At 42.7% G+C, this 17,797-nt stretch overlaps 1 protein-coding gene across 3 annotated transcripts in view; it reads left to right on the plus strand.

The window, feature by feature from the left end:
- LOC126210159 (uncharacterized) overlaps positions 1–17,797 on the plus strand; it is a 51,747-nt gene that overhangs the window by 24,870 nt on the left and 9,080 nt on the right. For all 3 annotated transcript variants that reach the window (XM_049939309.1, XM_049939308.1, XM_049939310.1), the window contains 3 exons: positions 12,284–12,392; positions 14,141–14,276; positions 17,067–17,152. In XM_049939309.1, coding sequence (XP_049795266.1) covers positions 12,315–12,392; positions 14,141–14,276; positions 17,067–17,152 — 300 coding nt within the window. In that variant the 5' untranslated portion in view covers positions 12,284–12,314. The remainder of the gene's footprint in view (positions 1–12,283; positions 12,393–14,140; positions 14,277–17,066; positions 17,153–17,797) is intronic.

Consider the following 17,797-nt stretch of genomic DNA (forward strand, 5'->3'; position numbering starts at 1 on the left):
CAGTACACACCATTCCTGAAATATCTTCAGAAGAAAGAGAGAAAAACAGAATATGTTGACCATTAAAACCTACAGAGAGTACCCAGTACTCTTGAGAAACTTAACCATCACTTTATAAAGGCGAATGTCTTTGGAAAATAAAAGAGAAGTAGCAGTTTGGGGAAGGTGGTATCCCATAATCAGTAATGTCTTCAGAAAGTCCAACCGTTCGCAGTCAAATTTGGGACACATAAACAAAATGTGGTTGACATCAGCTTCGAAAAAAAATGGTTCAAATGGCTCTGAACACTTTGGGACTTAACTTCTGAGGTCATCAGTCCCCTAGAACTTAGAACTACTTAAACCTAACTAACCTAAGGACATCACACACATCCATGCCAGAGGCAGGATTCTAACCTGCGACCGTAGCAGTCGCGCAGTTCCAGAGTGAAACGCCTAGAACCGCTCGGCCACAACGGCCGGCCATCAGCTTCCGACTCCGGATCACACTCACATGATGGTGAAGTGAAAACGTTGATCCGATGTCGAAGTTGAGGAAACGAGGTGTGATTGAAGCGAGGGCGTATGATAACAGAAGTCGTGGATCCGTTCAAATGTGTCCTCATGAACCACGGCTGTGAAGGAATTCGAGGTTGGAGCACTGCATAGCAACCGCCTTTCGTTTGCTGGTAGACAAACGTCTCTTGCCATTGTTGGTTTGCCTAACCCTTAACCTCACATACTAAGTAGTCTGAGGTAATTTCAGATCCAGGACAGTGCCTAAAGATGTCTCTTGCTTGGCTAAAACATCATCATTATATAGGATACCTGCGTGGGAAGGCACCCACAGCACATGGATTGTTCGTCCCATCCGTGTGCTGCGAATATATTCCGAAACTACATCCACGGTATAGTGGTTAGTTGTTTTGTTCCATCTCCGGTATTGAATATTTTGAAGGTCGCTTTGAGAGTCATACACAATTAGTATATAGAAGAAGGAGGTCTAAGAGACAAACTTAAGAGCTTCCAGAAGTGCCACTGTCTCCTCCGTAAATATAGAAGCTCTTGGGAGCAGCCGCGCGGGGTAGCCGGGCGGTCTGGGCGCCTTGTCACGGTTCGCGCGTCTCCCCCCGTCGGATGTTCGAGTCCTCCTTCGGGCATGGGTGTGTGTGTTGTCCTTAGCGTAAGTCAGTTTAGATTAGATTAAGTAGTGTGTAAGACTAGGGAGCGATGACGTAAGCAGTTTGGTCCCATAGTCCTTACCACAAATTTCTTCGGAGCAGATTGAAGATTTTCCGGATAATAATCTGAGGGTAGAGAAATTCATACCCAGTACACTCTTCCTGCGGAATTTTGCATCTATCGGTCTGTACAGAGAGGAAACCAGGCCACTAAGCTGCAACGAGATGCCGGCCGAGCGGTTCTAGGCGCGTCAGTTTGGAACCGCGAGACCACTACGGTCACAGGTTCGAATACTGCCTCGGGCATGGATGTGTGTGATGTCCTTAGGTTAGTTAGGTTTAAGTAGTTCCAAGTTCTAGGGGACTGATGACCTCAGCAGTTAAGTCCCATAGTGCTCATAGCCATTTGAACCATTTTTTTGCAATGAGATGGCTGATTTCACTATTGACATTAGCACTTTTTAAACAGTTTATATTAAAATAACAGAGTGTTATATGACAACTGAGTGTATGAAGAGCGTAGTCAAAAAGAGGCAAATGCGATGAACATCGTATAATGCCCCCGTTCTTAATCTGTCACAACGCTTCGCCTACTCCACTGTGATTGTGAAGTCAAGGTCGAATGATACCTAAGTGGGAGATTTCTATGTTTTAGGCATGGCCTGGACAGGGAGTAGAGTAGTGGGTGCTCATTTACGGGACACACAGTTGAAACGCGGTTTCTCCTTTTCTCGTCTCCTTACGTTCGCGACTTAAGAGACCGACCTCTCACGACCTCTGGATGAGCGTCTTTCCAGGTAAATCCGTAGCAACCGCTTATGAGCTCTTATTTCCTACGTGCAGAAGACCAAGTTCCGCTAAAACTTGAGTCGCAAAGGTTAACAAAATTCTTCCAATCCATACGTGGCATACAGCAAACCAGTGCTTATCACTAGTGGTTCAAAACAGTCTTGGTTGTAATTTTATTTTTTTTTATTTTTCAACGACGCGTTTCGCCTTATTTAGGCATTTTCAGGCTATCTTTTCTAGATGGACGTGAGAGGCACGTGGACACGACGCTGTGGCGCATTATGCTTACTACCTGAGCCCCCATCTTACTGTTACTCGCTCCTTTGAACGGAAACACGTTATGCAGATCTTGGTGCCTCTCGCGTCCATCTAGAAAAGATAATGGTTCAAATGGCTCTGAGCACTATGGGACTTAACATCTGAGGTCATCAGTCCCCTAGAACTTAGAACAACTTAAACCTAACTAACCTAAGGACATCACACACATCCATGCCCGAGGCAGGATTCGAACCTGCGACCGTAGCAGTCCCGCGGTTCCGGAGTGCAGCTCCAGAATCGCACGGCCACCGCGGCCGGCTTGAAAAGATAACCTGAAGATGCCTAAATAAGGTGAAACGCGTCGTTGAAAAATAAAAAAATTAAATTGCAACCAAGACTGTTTTTAACCACTACGGTTAACAAAATGGCACCGAGAAACCGAATATTTTGCTTCTCCAGAGCACGGCAACAAAATTAGCCTTAATTAAAATACACATCACTACTCTGCAGTTTACACTTAAGCGCCTGGCAGAATGTTAATCTAACCGCCTTCAGACTATTTCTCTACCGTTCTGTCCTCGAAATGCGCGCGGGAAAATTGAACACTTAAATATCTTTGTGTGAGCTCTGATTTCTCTTATTTTATTACGATGATCATTTCTTCCTGTGCAGGTTGGCGTCAATAAAGTATTTTCTCATTCAGAGTAGAAAGTTGGAGATTGCAATTTCGTGGAGAGATCTCGCTGCAACGAAAAACCGCCTTTGTTTTAATGACTGCCACCGTTTTATCAAGTCCACAATCTTACATTTCTGAGCTACTTGTTGGTCTCGCAGCAGATCAACTTGGTTCTAATTTCTATTTATAAAAGGCAATGTCCTGACTAATTGGCTCATCAACGCCCAGCCCAAACAGCTAAGGATAGAAGCTTGAAATTTGAAGACGGTGTGGGCATTATACTGTAAGCGTCGTTTAAGAAGGGATTTTTGAAAATTCAACCCTAAGTGGGTGAAATAGGCGATGAAGGATTTTTTTGAAAATGTCCCTGCTAAGACAATTTTGAAGCTAGAGCTACGAAAATCGGCATTTGGTTTATCGGTCAGAAATAACAAAGTGTGTTTCATCATTTTTGGAATTAAGTCCCTAAGGGGATGAAACAGAGGATGAGATTTTTTATGAAAATATTCTATTATGAAAACATTTTTAAAGCTGAATATATGAAAATTTAAATTTGGTTGCTCAGTTAGAAATAAGAAATATGCGTGTTCCACTGTTTTGGGAATTCAGTCCATATGGGGGTGAAACAAGGTGAGACTCATTCATTCACTCATCATCGTCCAGCCGAAACCGCTAAGGATAGAAATTTGAAAGTTTTGAGAAGGTGTGGACCTTATACTTTACGCATCTTTTAAGAAGGGACTGTTCGAAATTCCACTCGTAAGAAGGTGAAATAGGGGATGAAATGCTTCCTGAAAGTATACTGCTGTTAAGGGAATTTTGAAGCTATAACTATGAAAACTGATATTTGGTTTCTGCGTTTTTGGAAAATTCAACTACAAAGGGGGTAAAATAGTGGTTTAAAGTTTTTTTTAAAAAATTAGTAGTTACTAAAAACTGCTAAAGGATTTTTAAGGCTATGTCTGTGACAATTGGTCACTTATCGGCTAGGAATCTAAAAATTAAACAGCTGAGGGAGAGCAGTAGGGGATGAAAATTTTTAAGAAACTATTCCGCTTCATTAAAAAAATTTAAAGCTGAATTTATGAAAATTGGTATTTCACTTCTCGGTTAGATGTGAAGAAATACTCGTTAGTGGATGAAAGCTGCTATGGAAATACCTCCACAAGAACAAAAAAGGCGTGATTAACAAAAAGGACTCAAATTACCAGAATCGCCTTCTGGTCAGAAGTAAATTCGGAAAAGATCAAGCTTATAAGGTGTTGCAATTTCTGAACAATATAAAAATTCGTTTCAATAAAACCGAAAACAAAAATCTCTGCGGACCGAACAGTCTATGCGAGAAAAGTAACGGGCGCTGATATAGTATTTCATATAAATTAATCATCGCCCTACCACATGAGGTGGTAACATCATTAGCGGCGTGCTAATCATATCGTTAAAGGAAGGAATAAAGAAAGGTTGGGGGTTCCACGGCGAGAAAAATAGCCATCTTGTCGTCAGTGAAATCGACTCTGAATAACTTTGTTCATTTCACTGGTTAACTCAGCCAAAGCCGCAAGAAAAGTGAGAGCAATATAGGACGACTACCGACGACTGTAACAGTTCTGAAATGCGGAGTAAAAAATGGAGATATTCTTTTCCCCTACCACGGCAATGGCGTTTCCAAGTCCATTCGTGGCTGAAGGCAGGAAATGAGGGAGATCTCTCTTCCAAGGCAGTCGAGATTTTTAACACTTAGCGAGTGATGGACGATCTTGCTAGCAGCGGCTGAAAATTTTTTATTAAAAAATGAGGGGAGGGTGGAGAGAAATAAATCCACTGTGTAGGTTGGAGGATAATGTTAGTTCTCTCGTGGCCGCGAAAATATTTGGAGCGTGGAGGATGAATCTAGAGCTACGAAATATTGAATTACAGAAGAGCCTTCGATTCTGTGTAGTCATCCCATAATCTACGCAAGGCGATTGACCGTCCTGATGTTGGAATTTCGCTTTACCCTGTTGTTTAATTACACAGTACAGGCATGCGTATTCCAGAGTAGAGATATGTAAACAGGAATAACACGTCGCTGCGGTCGGAAACGCCTATATAAGACAACAAATGTCTGGCGCAGTTGTTAGATCGGTTACTGCTGCCACAACAGCAGGTTATCAACATTTAAGTGAGTTTTTATAGTGGGCATACGAGCGGTGGGACATACCATCTCCGAGGTAGCGATGAAGTGGAGATTTTCCCTTACGACAATTTTACGAGAGTATCGTGAATATCAGGAATCTGGTAAAAGAACAAATCTCCGACATCGCTGCTGCCGGAAAAAGATCCTGCAAGAACGGGACCAACGACGACTGAAGAGAATCGTTCAACGTGACAGAAGTGCAACCCATCCAAAAATTGCTGCAGATTTCAATGTTGGGCTATCAACAAGTGTCAGCGTGCGAACCACTCAACGAAACATCATCGATATGGCCTTTCGGAGCCGAAGGCCCAGTCGTGTACCCTTGATGACTGCACTACAGAAAGCCGGCCGGTGTGGCCGAACGGTTCTAGGCGCTGCATTTTGGAACCGCGAGACCGCTACGGTCACAGGTTCGAATCCTGCCCCGGGCATGGATGTATTTGATGTCCTTAGGTTAGTTAGGTTTAAGTAGTTCTAAGTTCTAGGGGACTGATGACCTCAGATGTAAAGTTTCATAGTGCTCAGAGCCATTTGAACCATTTGCACTGCAGAAAGCTTTACGCCTCGCCTGGGCCCGTCAATACCGACATTGGACTTTTGATGACTGGAAACATGTTGTCTGATCGAACGAGTCTCGTTTCAAACTGTATCGAGCGGATGGACGTGTACTGGTATGGAGACAACCTCATGAATCCATGGACCCTGCATGTCAGCAGGGGACTGTTCAAGCTGGTGGAGGCTCTGTAATGGTGAGGGGCGTGGGCATTGGAGTGATATGAGACCCCTGATATGTCTACATAAGACTGACGGGTGACACGTACGTAAGCATCCTATGTGATCTCCTGCATCCATTCCTGTCCATTGTGCATTCCGACGGGCAATTCCAGCAGGACAATGCGACACCCCACACGTCCAGAACTGCTACAGAGTGGCTCCACGAACACTCTTCTGACTTTAAACACTTCCGCTGGACACCAAACTCACCAGACGTGAACATTATTGAGCATGTATCGGATGCCTTGCGACGTGCTGTTCAGAAGAGCCCTCCAACCCCTCGTAGTCTTATGGATTTATGGACAGCCCTGCAGACTTCATGGTTTCAGTTCCCTCCAGCACTACTTCAGACATTAGTTTGGTCCATGCCATGTCGTGTTGCGGCACTTCTGTATGCTCGTGGGGGGGGGGGGGGGGGGGGGACTACACGATATTAGGCAGGTGTACCAGTTTCTTTGGCTCTTCGGTTTACGTCGCGATGTGTGGCGACGTACATGCGCCGATACAGAACGGAACACTGCCGACGTCAGTTGAGTTTCTGTACTATTTTTCGAATGCAGGCTGTTGTTATATTTTACATTACATCAGTGACATTCCATGAATTCCACGGTGCGTGGTCTCTGGGATGTGAAAGGAAATCAAGAGCGTACATTCTTAGTAATCTAAGTGCAACACAGTGAAATGACTTTACATTACTCTATTAGAGTGGTAATCCTAATTATAATCTAAACGTCAGAAGTCAAAATATTAAACTTAAGAGTTTATATGAAGGTACTCTCCAGTGGAGTAGAAGAAGTTGCCCGACGGAATTCAGTCTTAAAATTCCATTACTTTATTTGCATAACATTTAATGCGCTCTAGCGGGTTGTTATCTACATGTTTGGCCATATATGTGACTCCCTTCTGTGTTAATAGTTTCTGTAGAGGCTGCATTTGGTCTTAGTGTTTTATTAATGATTTTTACACTATGTAGAAAACAAATTTTGGTCATAAGCAAGAAAATTAAGAAAAATATAGGGTGAATCAGGATACATACGTTGAGGAATGTTTGAATTACTGGTTCCGAACAAAAAACGTAATATGGACATGTGCCCTATTTCGAATCGTTTGCGAGTTAGAACACTTTTAAAAGCACTTTTGTAAATATTTCTTGAGTAACTCGAAAACCGAAGTCTCCAGCGAAAACGTGTCGCAGTACAAAATTAAATTGCGTACATCAAATTTCCTACAAACAATGTCCTACTCATTTCTTCTCTAGAACTAACAGTTTCCGTGAAGAGGGAGCAAGAACACTGAAAAATCTCGTGCCATGTGCATGCACTATAACTTAGGTAGTTTTTTTAGGCCAAACTGAGGTTATTTTTTTCACTTGATACACCAAAAGTGTGCCATATCACATTGTTCCTGTCAGCTTCGTCTACACTACCTTGTAAACAATGACAATATTCGAAAATAAATAACAGTGTACATTAAACGTGTTCGATCATAAAAACCGTTCGGACCAGGGAACATGTCCATATGAAGTTTCTTGATCAGAACCATACTGCCAACCCTTCAAAGTGTGTGACTCTCCTCCCCACTCACCCTCTATATTTTGTTCTATGTAGTTTCTGATGTGGGCCCTGCATGATGTTCTAGAATTAATTAGTACGACAGGATTCTGTTTTCTGAAAGTACTGCCTCTGTACTTTGATTTTCCTCAAAAATGATGCCAAAACAGAGTGTAAGTAATCGACATGATTTTTTAATTACCTTTAGCATTAATTATGCGTTCTGCAAGCCTAGGTGAACTGAAACGATTCATTAAGCCTAAGCAGTGGGTTTTCCAATAAACTTTACACTTTCTACTACTTGTATTTCTTTGTTTGAGAATTCCACATTCATAGGTCGCGCAGTTATATGATGACTACTGAACTGTATGAGCAAGTCTTGTTGAAATTGAAGGATAACCGATTTGCCTCGAACCACCTGTTCACGTTTTCGAGTATGCTATTAGCTGCCTTTTCATGTAAGGGGAATGGTACTATTTGCTATTCCTACAATCGCATAATCTGGAAAAAAACCGAACCCTACATCTTCCGTGGCTTACTACTGTCTGATTGTTTCACATGCTGAGTTCAAAAATGGCTCAAAGCACTATGGGACTTAACATCTGAGGTCATCAGTGCCCTAGACTTAGAACTACTTAAACCTAACTAACCTAAGGATATCACACACACCCATGCCCGAGGCAGGAGTCGAACCTGCGTCCGTAGCAGCAGCGCGGTTCCGGACTGAAGCGCCTAGAACCGCTCGGCCACAGCGGGCGGCTCAAATGCTGAGTGATCATCGTTTTGCCAATGACATGGAACATTGATTTTTGTCGTAAGACAAGATAAAAGCCATAAAACTGCTGATTCTAGCCGGCTGCTGTGACCGAGCGGTTCTAGGCGCTTCAGTCCGAAACTGCGCTGCTGCTACGGTCGCAGGTTTGAATCCTTCCTCGGGCATGGATGTGTGTGATGTCCTTAGTTAGGTTTAAGTACGAAGTCTAGGGCACTGATGATTTCAGATGTTAAGTCCCATAGTGCTTAGAGCCATTTGAACCATTTGCTGTGTCTACTCATCCATAATATTTTACCTTTTGCTCTAGATTATCGTGATTCACACAGACAAAAGCCTTAGCCAGGTCACAAAAATTCCCAGTGACAGAATTTTATAATCATGGGGATATGTGTTTGTGTTATGATTACTCTTGTTGGCGTTGGTGCGGTGGACTTTTTCCTCAAGACAGATTTGATTCACCACTGCACACCAGCCTATACCGCCTGATTTTTCTGGATAGTGAAGGCGTAAGCACCTCTCGTGTTCCGTCCGGCGTTGCTCCACAGTGCGTACTGTTTGGCCGACGTAGTAACAGCCACACTGGCATGGTATCTTGAACACTCCAGGCCTTCTAAGCCCTAGATCTAGGGCAGAACACGCCTTAGAAAATGGACACCGAATTCTATTCGACGAAAAAAAAAATGGTTCAAATGGCTCTGAGCACTATGGGACTTAACATCTTAGGTCATCAGTCCCATACAACTTACAAGGGAACCTCCCCATCGCACCCCCCTCAGATTCAGTTATAAGTTGGCACAGTCGATAGGCCTTGAAAAACTGAACACAGATCAATCGAGAAAACAGGAAGAAATTGTGTGGAACTATGAAAAAATAAGCAAAATATACAAACTAAGCAGTCCATAGGAAACACAGGCAACATCAAGGATGTTGTGAGCACAAGAGCGCCGTGGTCCCGTGGTTAGCGTCAGCAGCTGCGGAACGAGAGATCCTTGGTTCAAGTCTTCCCTCGGGTGAAAATTTTTTATTTTCAGACAATTATCAGAGTTCAGGCACTCACACATAATCAACTTCGCTGTGCAAAATTCCAGGACATGTTCAGATTTGCTTGGACATATGCAGGATTTGACGGTCTACACACGGAAAAATTTGAAAACCTTAAAAACATATGTTTTGACAGAGCACAGAGAAAACTATGCGACTGTGAAACTGTTGCATTCATTTGTTGAAGTTTATGTGACACACTCTTATGTTTTCATCAATTTTTTGGAAGTGATTATCACATCCACAAGAAAACCTAAATCGGGCAAGGTAGAAGAATCTTTTTACCCATTCGCCAAGTGTACAAGTTAGGTGGGTCGACAACATATTCCTGTCATGTGACGCACATGCCGTCACCAGTGTCGTGTAGAATATATCAGACGTGTTTTCCTGTGAAGGGATCGGTTGACCTATGACCTTGCTATCAAATGTTTTCGGTTCCAATTGGAGAGGCACGTCCTTTCGTCTACTAATCGCACGGTTTTGCGGTGCGGTCGCAAAACACAGACACTAAACTTATTACAGTGAACAGAGACGTCAGTGAACGAACTGACAGATCATAACTTTGCGAAAGTAAAGAAAGTAAAATTTTCAGTCGAGGGAAGACTTGAACCAAGGACCTCTCGCTCCGCAACTGTTCACGCTAACCACGGGACCACGGCGCGCCTGTGCTCATATCATCCTTGATGTTGCCTATGTTGCCCATGGACTACTCAGTATATTTTGCTTATTTTTTCATAGTTCCACACACCTTCCTGTTTTCTCGATTGATCTGTGTTCAGTTATTCAAGGCCTATCCACTGTGCCAAATTATAACTAAATCTGAGGGGGGTGCGATGGGGAGGTTCCCTTGTTAGAACTACTTAAACCTAACTAACCTAAGGACATAACACACATCCATGCCCAAGGCAGGATTCGAACCTGCGAGCGCGGCAGTCCCGCGGTTCCGCACTGCAGCGCTTAGAACCGCACGGCCACCGCGGCCGACTATTCGACGAAACATATGTCGTTATGAAGACGAAGGGATTTTGGGATAGCGCCATAAAAGAAGCTATTGAAATAAAAACCTCTGAAAACACCATTAACAAGGACGGCGGTATGCAGCTCAGCACAGCCTGGGACCCGGATATCGCGAAGTTAAAACGGGTGCGACGAACACGGGATGAAAACATTACCGTATGTGGCGAGGAAGAAAGCACCAGTGACGTCACAGCAAGCAGTGCGGCTATATAATGACGCGGCCACGGCGACACAGCAGTCAGTCTTTCCAGTTCACAATGACCGGGGAGAGCTCGGTGGAAAGCTCCTGGGATTTTAACCACTTGACGCCGCGGGAATCCCGAGAAAATTTTATTAATATCATATCCCTTATTTGCAAAATTGTTATAGCCATCATACTAGCAATTCTCTACACCCCTGCCTTACATGGTCAACACTGAGACCAGAAATCATAATTAATCTTCCTACAGATAAGGCACAAGGAGTAGTCATTCCACTCTCCTCACTTAGGCAGAGTGAGTCATTACCAAGCAAAAAGCTATAAAATAGTTACAAGTTTTAAAGACATCCTTTGTTTCGTTGATTTTACATGGACCAAATGTGGTGATGGGAATATGATTAGATGTGCACTTTTGTGCGCACTTATTTGTCAGTTCCAATGAAAAAAATGTGTTGTTGTTGTTGTTGTGGTCTTCAGTCCTGAGACTGGTTTGATGCAGCTCTCCATGCTACTCTATCCTGTGCAAGCTTCTTCATCTCCCAGTACCTACTGCAACCTACATCCTTCTGAATCTGCTTAGTGTATTCATCTCTTGGTCTCCCTCTACGATTTTTACCCTCCACGCTGCCCTCCAATGCTAAATTTGTGATCCCTTGATGCCTCAAAACATGTCCTACCAACCGATCCCTCCTTCTAGTCAAGTTGTGCTACAAACTTCTCTTCCCCCCAATTCTATTCAATACCTCCTCATTAGTTACGTGATCTACCCACCTTATCTTCAGCATTCTTCTGTAGCACCACATTTCGAAAGCTTCTATTCTCTTCTTGTCCAAACTAGTTATTGTCCACGTTTCACTTCCATACATGGCTACACTCCATACAAATACTTTCAGAAACGACTTCCTGTCACTTAAATCTATACTTAACAAATTTCTCTTCTTCAGAAACGCTTTCCTTGCCATAGCCAGTCTACATTTTATATCCTCTCTACTTCGACCATCATCAGTTATTTTGCTCCCCAAATAGCAAAACTCCTTTACTACTTTAAGTGTCTCATTTCCTAATCCAATTCCCTCAGCATCACCTGATTTAATTTGACTACATTCCATTATCCTCGTTTTGCTTTTTTTGATGTTCATCTTATATCCTCCTTTCAAGACTCTGTCCATTCCGTTCAACTGCTCTTCCAAGTCCTTTGCTGTCTCTGACAGAATTACAATGTCATCGGCGAACCTCAAAGTTTTTACTTCTTCTCCATGAATTTTAATACCTACTCCGAACTTTTCTTTTGTTTCCTTTACTCTTGCTCAATATACAGATTGAATAACATCAGGGATAGGCTACAACCCTGTCTCACTCCTTTCCCAACCACTGCTTCCCTTTCATGCCTCTCGACTCTTATAACTGCCATCTGGTTTCTGTACAAATTGTAAATAGCCTTTCGCTCCCTGTATTTTACCCCTGCCACATTCAGAATTTGAAAGAGAGTATTCCAGTTAACATTGTCAAAAGCTTTCTGTAAGTCTACAAATGCTAGAAACGTAGGTTTGCCTTTTCTTAATCTTTCTTCTAAGATAAGTCGTAAGGTTAGTATTGCCTCACGTGTTCCAACATTTCTACGGAATCCAAACTGATCTTCCCCGAGGTCGGCTTCTACCAGTTTTTCCATTCGTCTGTAAAGAATTTGCGTTAGTGTTTTGCAGCTGTGACTTATTAAACTCATAGTTCGGTAATTTTCACACCTGTCTACACCTGCTTGTATAAATTTGCAAATCAGGTGGCAAAACAGAAGTCTGCTTTTTGAAATGACGCATAAATGTTGTCTGTGGAAGTTGCTGGGGAGTCACTGTCGTTCCTTTCTGTTTCAGTGCTGGTGAGTAACAGTGCTCAGCCTCCAACATGGTGGTGATGCTCAAGCTACCCAAGGTCAGGTGCGACCTGAGGAGGGGCTGCATTATCATAGGAGCCCTGTGGCTGGTGAGTAAACTTACCAATATCGCTATCCTGACGCTACCCACACCCAGGCGCCAAACAATTAATTTTGTCCTAGTCGTGCACGAGGTTTTGACACACAATGCCAAGTCTGCAGAACTTAAACATGTAAGATGATCTGTAACACGTAACATTCAGATCAGGTTCTTACAGATATCAATAGGCAAGAATACACACGAATTTGTTTCATTTCTCATGTCTTTATTCAAGTATGTGTAATCATGCATTCTGCTGTAGAGACATGCATGCATTATCCTATGTTCAGTGGCAGTCTATTTTTAGAAAACCAGTCACTCTTATTAACGTTTTCAATTGTTGAAGTTTCTCCATTGTGTTTGAAATACTACTTGCATTGTCTGCAAAGAGAACTACCTCAGATCCTTCGATATATGATGCCAGATCATTGAAATATAACATGAACAAGAGTGGACCTACTATCAACCCGTGTTGTCGTTGTGGTCTTCAGTCCTGAGACTGGTTTGATGCAGCTCTCCTTGCTACTCTATCCTGTGCCAGCTTCTTCATCTCCCAGTACCTACTGCAGCCTACATCCTTCTGAATCTGCTTAGTGTATTCATCTCTTGGTCTTCCTCTACGATTTTTACCCTCCACGCTGCCCTCCAATACTAAATTCGTGATCCCTCGATGTCTGAGAACATGTCCTACCAACCGGTCCCTTCTTCTAGTCAAGCTGTATCACAAGCTCCTCTTCTCCCCAATTCTATTCAATACCTCCTCATTAGTTATGTGATCTACCCATGTAATCTTCAGCATTCTTCTGTAGCACCACATTTCGAAAGCTTTTATTCTCTTCTTGTCTAAACTGTTTATCGTCCACGTTTCACTTCACTCCATACAGATACTATAAGAAACGACTTCCTGACATTTAAATCTATACTCGATGTTAATAAATTTTTGTTCTTCAGAAACGCTTTCCTTGCCAATGTCAGTCTACATTTTATATCCTCTCTGCTTCGACCATCATCAGTTATTTTGCTCCCTAAATAGCAAAACTCCTTTACTACTTTAAGTGTCTCATTTCCTAATCTAAATCCCTCAGCATCACCTGATTTAATTTGACTACATTCCATTATCCTCGTTTTGCTTTTGTTGATGTTCATCTTATATCCTCCTTTCAAGACACTGTCCATTCCGTTCAACTGCTCTTCCAAGTCCTTTGCTGTCTCTGACAGAATTACAATATCATCGGCGAACCTCAAAGTTTTTACTTCTTCTCCATGAATTTTAATACCTACTCCGAATTTTTCTTTTGTTCCCTTTATTGCTTGCTCAATATACAGATTGAAAAACATCGGGGAGAGGCTACAACCCTGTCTCACTCCCTTCCCAACCACTGCTTCCCTTTCATGTGCCTCGACTCTTATAACTGCCATCTGGTTTCTGTACAAATTGTAAATAGCCTTTCGCTCCCTGTATTTTACCCCTGCCACCTTCGGAATTTGAAAGAGAGTATTCCAATCAACATTGTTAAAAGCTTTCTCTAAGTCTACAAATGCTAGAAACGTAGGTTTGCCTTTCCTTAATCTTTCTTCTAAGATAAGTCGGAGGGTCAGTATAGCCTCACGTGTTCCAACATTGCTACCAGTTTTTCCATTCGTCTGTAAAGAATTCGCGTTAGTATTTTGCAGCTGGGCGTTATTTCACACCTGGCTGTTCCGTTGTGTCCTCAGTTTCGCTGTTTTTATTTTGACGAGGCTGTGTTTGTGCCACAGGTATTCTCTGTGCTGGTTATTGTTGGAGCACTGCTGGCGGTGAGAAAGCTCGAGCAGATCGAGGTCGAGGAGTACCAACACTACACTGGCACTATTACCCCAGAACTGCGGGCAAATATCGACTTCGCGCTAGCAGGTGAGTGAGATGTTCTCATTGCTATTACTGCAGTTGGGGCATGCAACAGTACAGTTATAATCATCAGTGCCAATGTTATACACAAAGACTAATATGGTGTTACACAATGCACAACTTGATCAAATGCTGCCGAACTCATTCCCCAGCATTTCCATGCCTCTGGTATATGTTGATTTAAATGTCATCCTTATGCGATTGTCTTTCCAGTACATGGAAAAGACATTTCTACAGATGACGAATGGTGTCAGTGCATGATATCTTAACACGTGTCTAACGTTACTTAAGTTCTTCAGCATACCCAAAGAATCTGCACTTGCAGCTTGCCGTTAATTATAGACTCTGAGAAAGATCAAACGACTTCACCTGGGACACTGGAGCATCATACCGAGAGGTTACACTGGCAGGTGATGGCAGCACTGCGACTGGAGAACGAGTGGTGACAAGATGGACTCATGGTAGTGGTGTGGCGAACAGTAGTCATATGTACTTCCAAAAGGACTACAACAAGAAAATCTTAATATACATGAACTGGTTATGATGAACAGACAACCAGTGAAATCCAAGCAGATGATACAGCAGAGTGTCATCATGAATCATTACAAACAGATTACTGTATAAAAGCTTCTTATATAAAAAAGTTTCTTATATCACTGTCTATGCATACAGGATCACAGATTGTGTTGCTTTTCTTTGATGCAAAAAGATCACAGCACTAACGAGAAGGTACTGCAATCTGAGTTGAGATCTCCATTTACTACTGCTGACACTGTACCACAGACAACAGAGATTTGCGTGGTGTAGATCCAGGGACAGCTGGGGCACTGAGTGGAATTTATGGGACGTCCAATGGTGAATATCACTTGCGTTCATGCTAGTAAGATCGACACTGCCAGCTCCTAAGGAGACTTGGTGAAAGGTCACATGAAGCAATGACTCTCGAGACCCACACCCCTCCTATTCCTGAAGTCAAGATGAGGGAAGCAATTTGACGACAACAGGTCTGATTTGGCAGTTTTTGGAGGCAGAATGCTCAACAGTGTTGAGTATGGTAACACATTTCGTGATGAGGTACCAAACACCCCACTGAACAATAGAAGACCCCCTTCTACAGTTCACACTACACCTTGAGTACTGTATGAATCCTTGATTAGCCTGATTAACCTTCCCCTCATTTGTCACCTACTGAGCATGACTCCGATGTGATGGGAACACAATGTTTCCACACCAGCCTCTTGACTAACTAACACATCGTGTGTTTCAGATTTGGCTAGAAATTTCTGAAGATGACATTCGGAGAGTGTTTCCTTCCATGCACAATGAATATGAGAAGCTATTTAAGCCCATGGGTTCAAACCTCACACTGATGTCGACCATGGACATGCACTCCAAATGGAATGAACATTATTTTAATCATTTAATGTCAGCAGGTAGAAGCCGACCTCGGGGAAGATCAGTTTGGATTCCGTAGAAATATTGAAACACGTGAGGCAATACTGACCCTATGACTTATCTTAGAAGATAGATTAAGGAAAGGCAAACCTACGTTTGTAGCATTTGTAGACTTAGAGAAAGCTTTTGACAATGTTGGCTGGAATACTCTCTTTCAAATTCTTAAGGTGGCAGGGGTAAAAATATAGGGAGCGAAAGGCTATTTACAATTTGTACAGAAACCAGATGGCTGTTACAAGAGTCGAGGGACACGAAAGGGAAGCAGTGGCTGGGAAGGGAGTGAGACAGGGTTGTAGCCTATCCCCGATGCTATTCAATCTGTATATTGAGCAAGCAGTGAAGGGAACAAAAGAAAAATTCGGAGTAGGTATTAAAATCAATGGAGAAGAAATAAAAACTTTGAGGTTCGCCGATGACATTGTAATTCTGTCAGAGACAGCAGAGGACTTGGAAGAGCAGTTGAACGGAATGGACAGTATCTTGAAATGAGGATATAAGATGACCATCAACAAAAGCAAAACAAGGATAATGGAATGTAGTCGAATTAAGTCGGGTGATGCTGAGGGAATTAGATTAGGAAATCAGAGACTTAAAGTAGTAAAGGAGTTTTGCTATTTGGGGAACAAAATAACTGATGGTGGTCGAAGTAGAGAGGATATAAAATGTAGACTGGCAATGGCAAGGAAAGCGTTTCTGAATAAGAGAAATTTGTTAACGTCGAGTATAGATTTAAGTGTCAGGAAGCCTTTTCTGAAAGTATTTGTATGGAGTGTAGCCATGTATGGAAGTGAAACATGGACGATAAATAGTTTGGACAAGAAGATTATAGAAGCTTTCGAAATGTGGTGCTACAGAAGAATGCTGAAGATTAGATGGGTAGATCCCATAACTAATGAGGAGGTATTGAATAGGATTGGGGAGAAGTTTGTGGCACAACTTGACTAGAAGAAGGGACCGGTTGGTAGGACATGTTCTGAGACATCAAGGGATCACCAATTTAGTATTGGAGGGCAGTGTGGAGGTTAAAAATCGTAGAGGGAGACCAAGAGATGAATACACTATGCAGATTCAGAAGGATGTAGGTTGCAGCAGGTACTGGGAGATGAAGAAGCTTGCACAGGATAGAGTAGCATGGAGAGCTGCATCAAACCAAGTCTCAGGACTGAGGACCACAACAACAACAACATGTGATTAAGCTTCTTAGAAGTATGATAACCTTTGGACTGGTGTTCCATAAATAACTCTTCCCATTACCATCACTTTTCCTCATGTCATTAGTACTGTCAGCCATTTTACAGCTGACTCTTTTGTTTTGTTTTCACGGATTTTTCCTTTCTGCAGGCTACAGAGCCTTCTTCTATGTGGCCACCACCATAGCTGCTATGGACACCGTCTGTTCCACTTCGCTCATCCTGGGGGTCTGCTGGGTGAGTCTTAATACAGTCTACTCACAGTACTTCAGGGTGCCTGACTTTTCTGCATCCACATGCCAGTACATCTAGCAATACCGCAGAGCTCTGGATCATGTCTCAGCAATACATGGATAAACCGTAGAATAGATTTGTACAACTTGGTCGCACTATGGAAATGTGTTTCGATTAAGCCCTTTTTTTATACTTAACTGTACGTAAGTCATATCTATGGCGTAGAGCCAGTGTCACTGGGGATGTTCAGTGAAGTTCTGTGGCCTTCAGCCATGGGCGCTCTGTCTGTGGATGGCCTGGTGAAATGTCACAGGAACTGACAATTCTTGAGACCAGCACCTCTCCAGCTGTGGGGATCTTGCCGTGGGGAGCTGTTACATCTGACAACAGGACTGATAATGGTGACTGTCGAAAGGTGACGGAATTCCTTTAAGTATCACGAATAGTAAGCCCTATCATCATATCTTTTATGACCAGTATACCAAATGGCATATTCCAGCAGAATAAAACAAAACGCCACAATGCAGTGAACACCACAAACACCTTGAGAAAATGTACAGATCCTTGTCTGGACAACCGAGTGTCCTGATTTATCCCCCACACGGGATATCTACAACATGATTTGAAGACATATAAGTCACAACAGCC

Source organism: Schistocerca nitens, chromosome 10, assembly GCF_023898315.1.
Source record: "Schistocerca nitens isolate TAMUIC-IGC-003100 chromosome 10, iqSchNite1.1, whole genome shotgun sequence".
NCBI lineage: Eukaryota > Metazoa > Arthropoda > Insecta > Orthoptera > Acrididae > Schistocerca > Schistocerca nitens.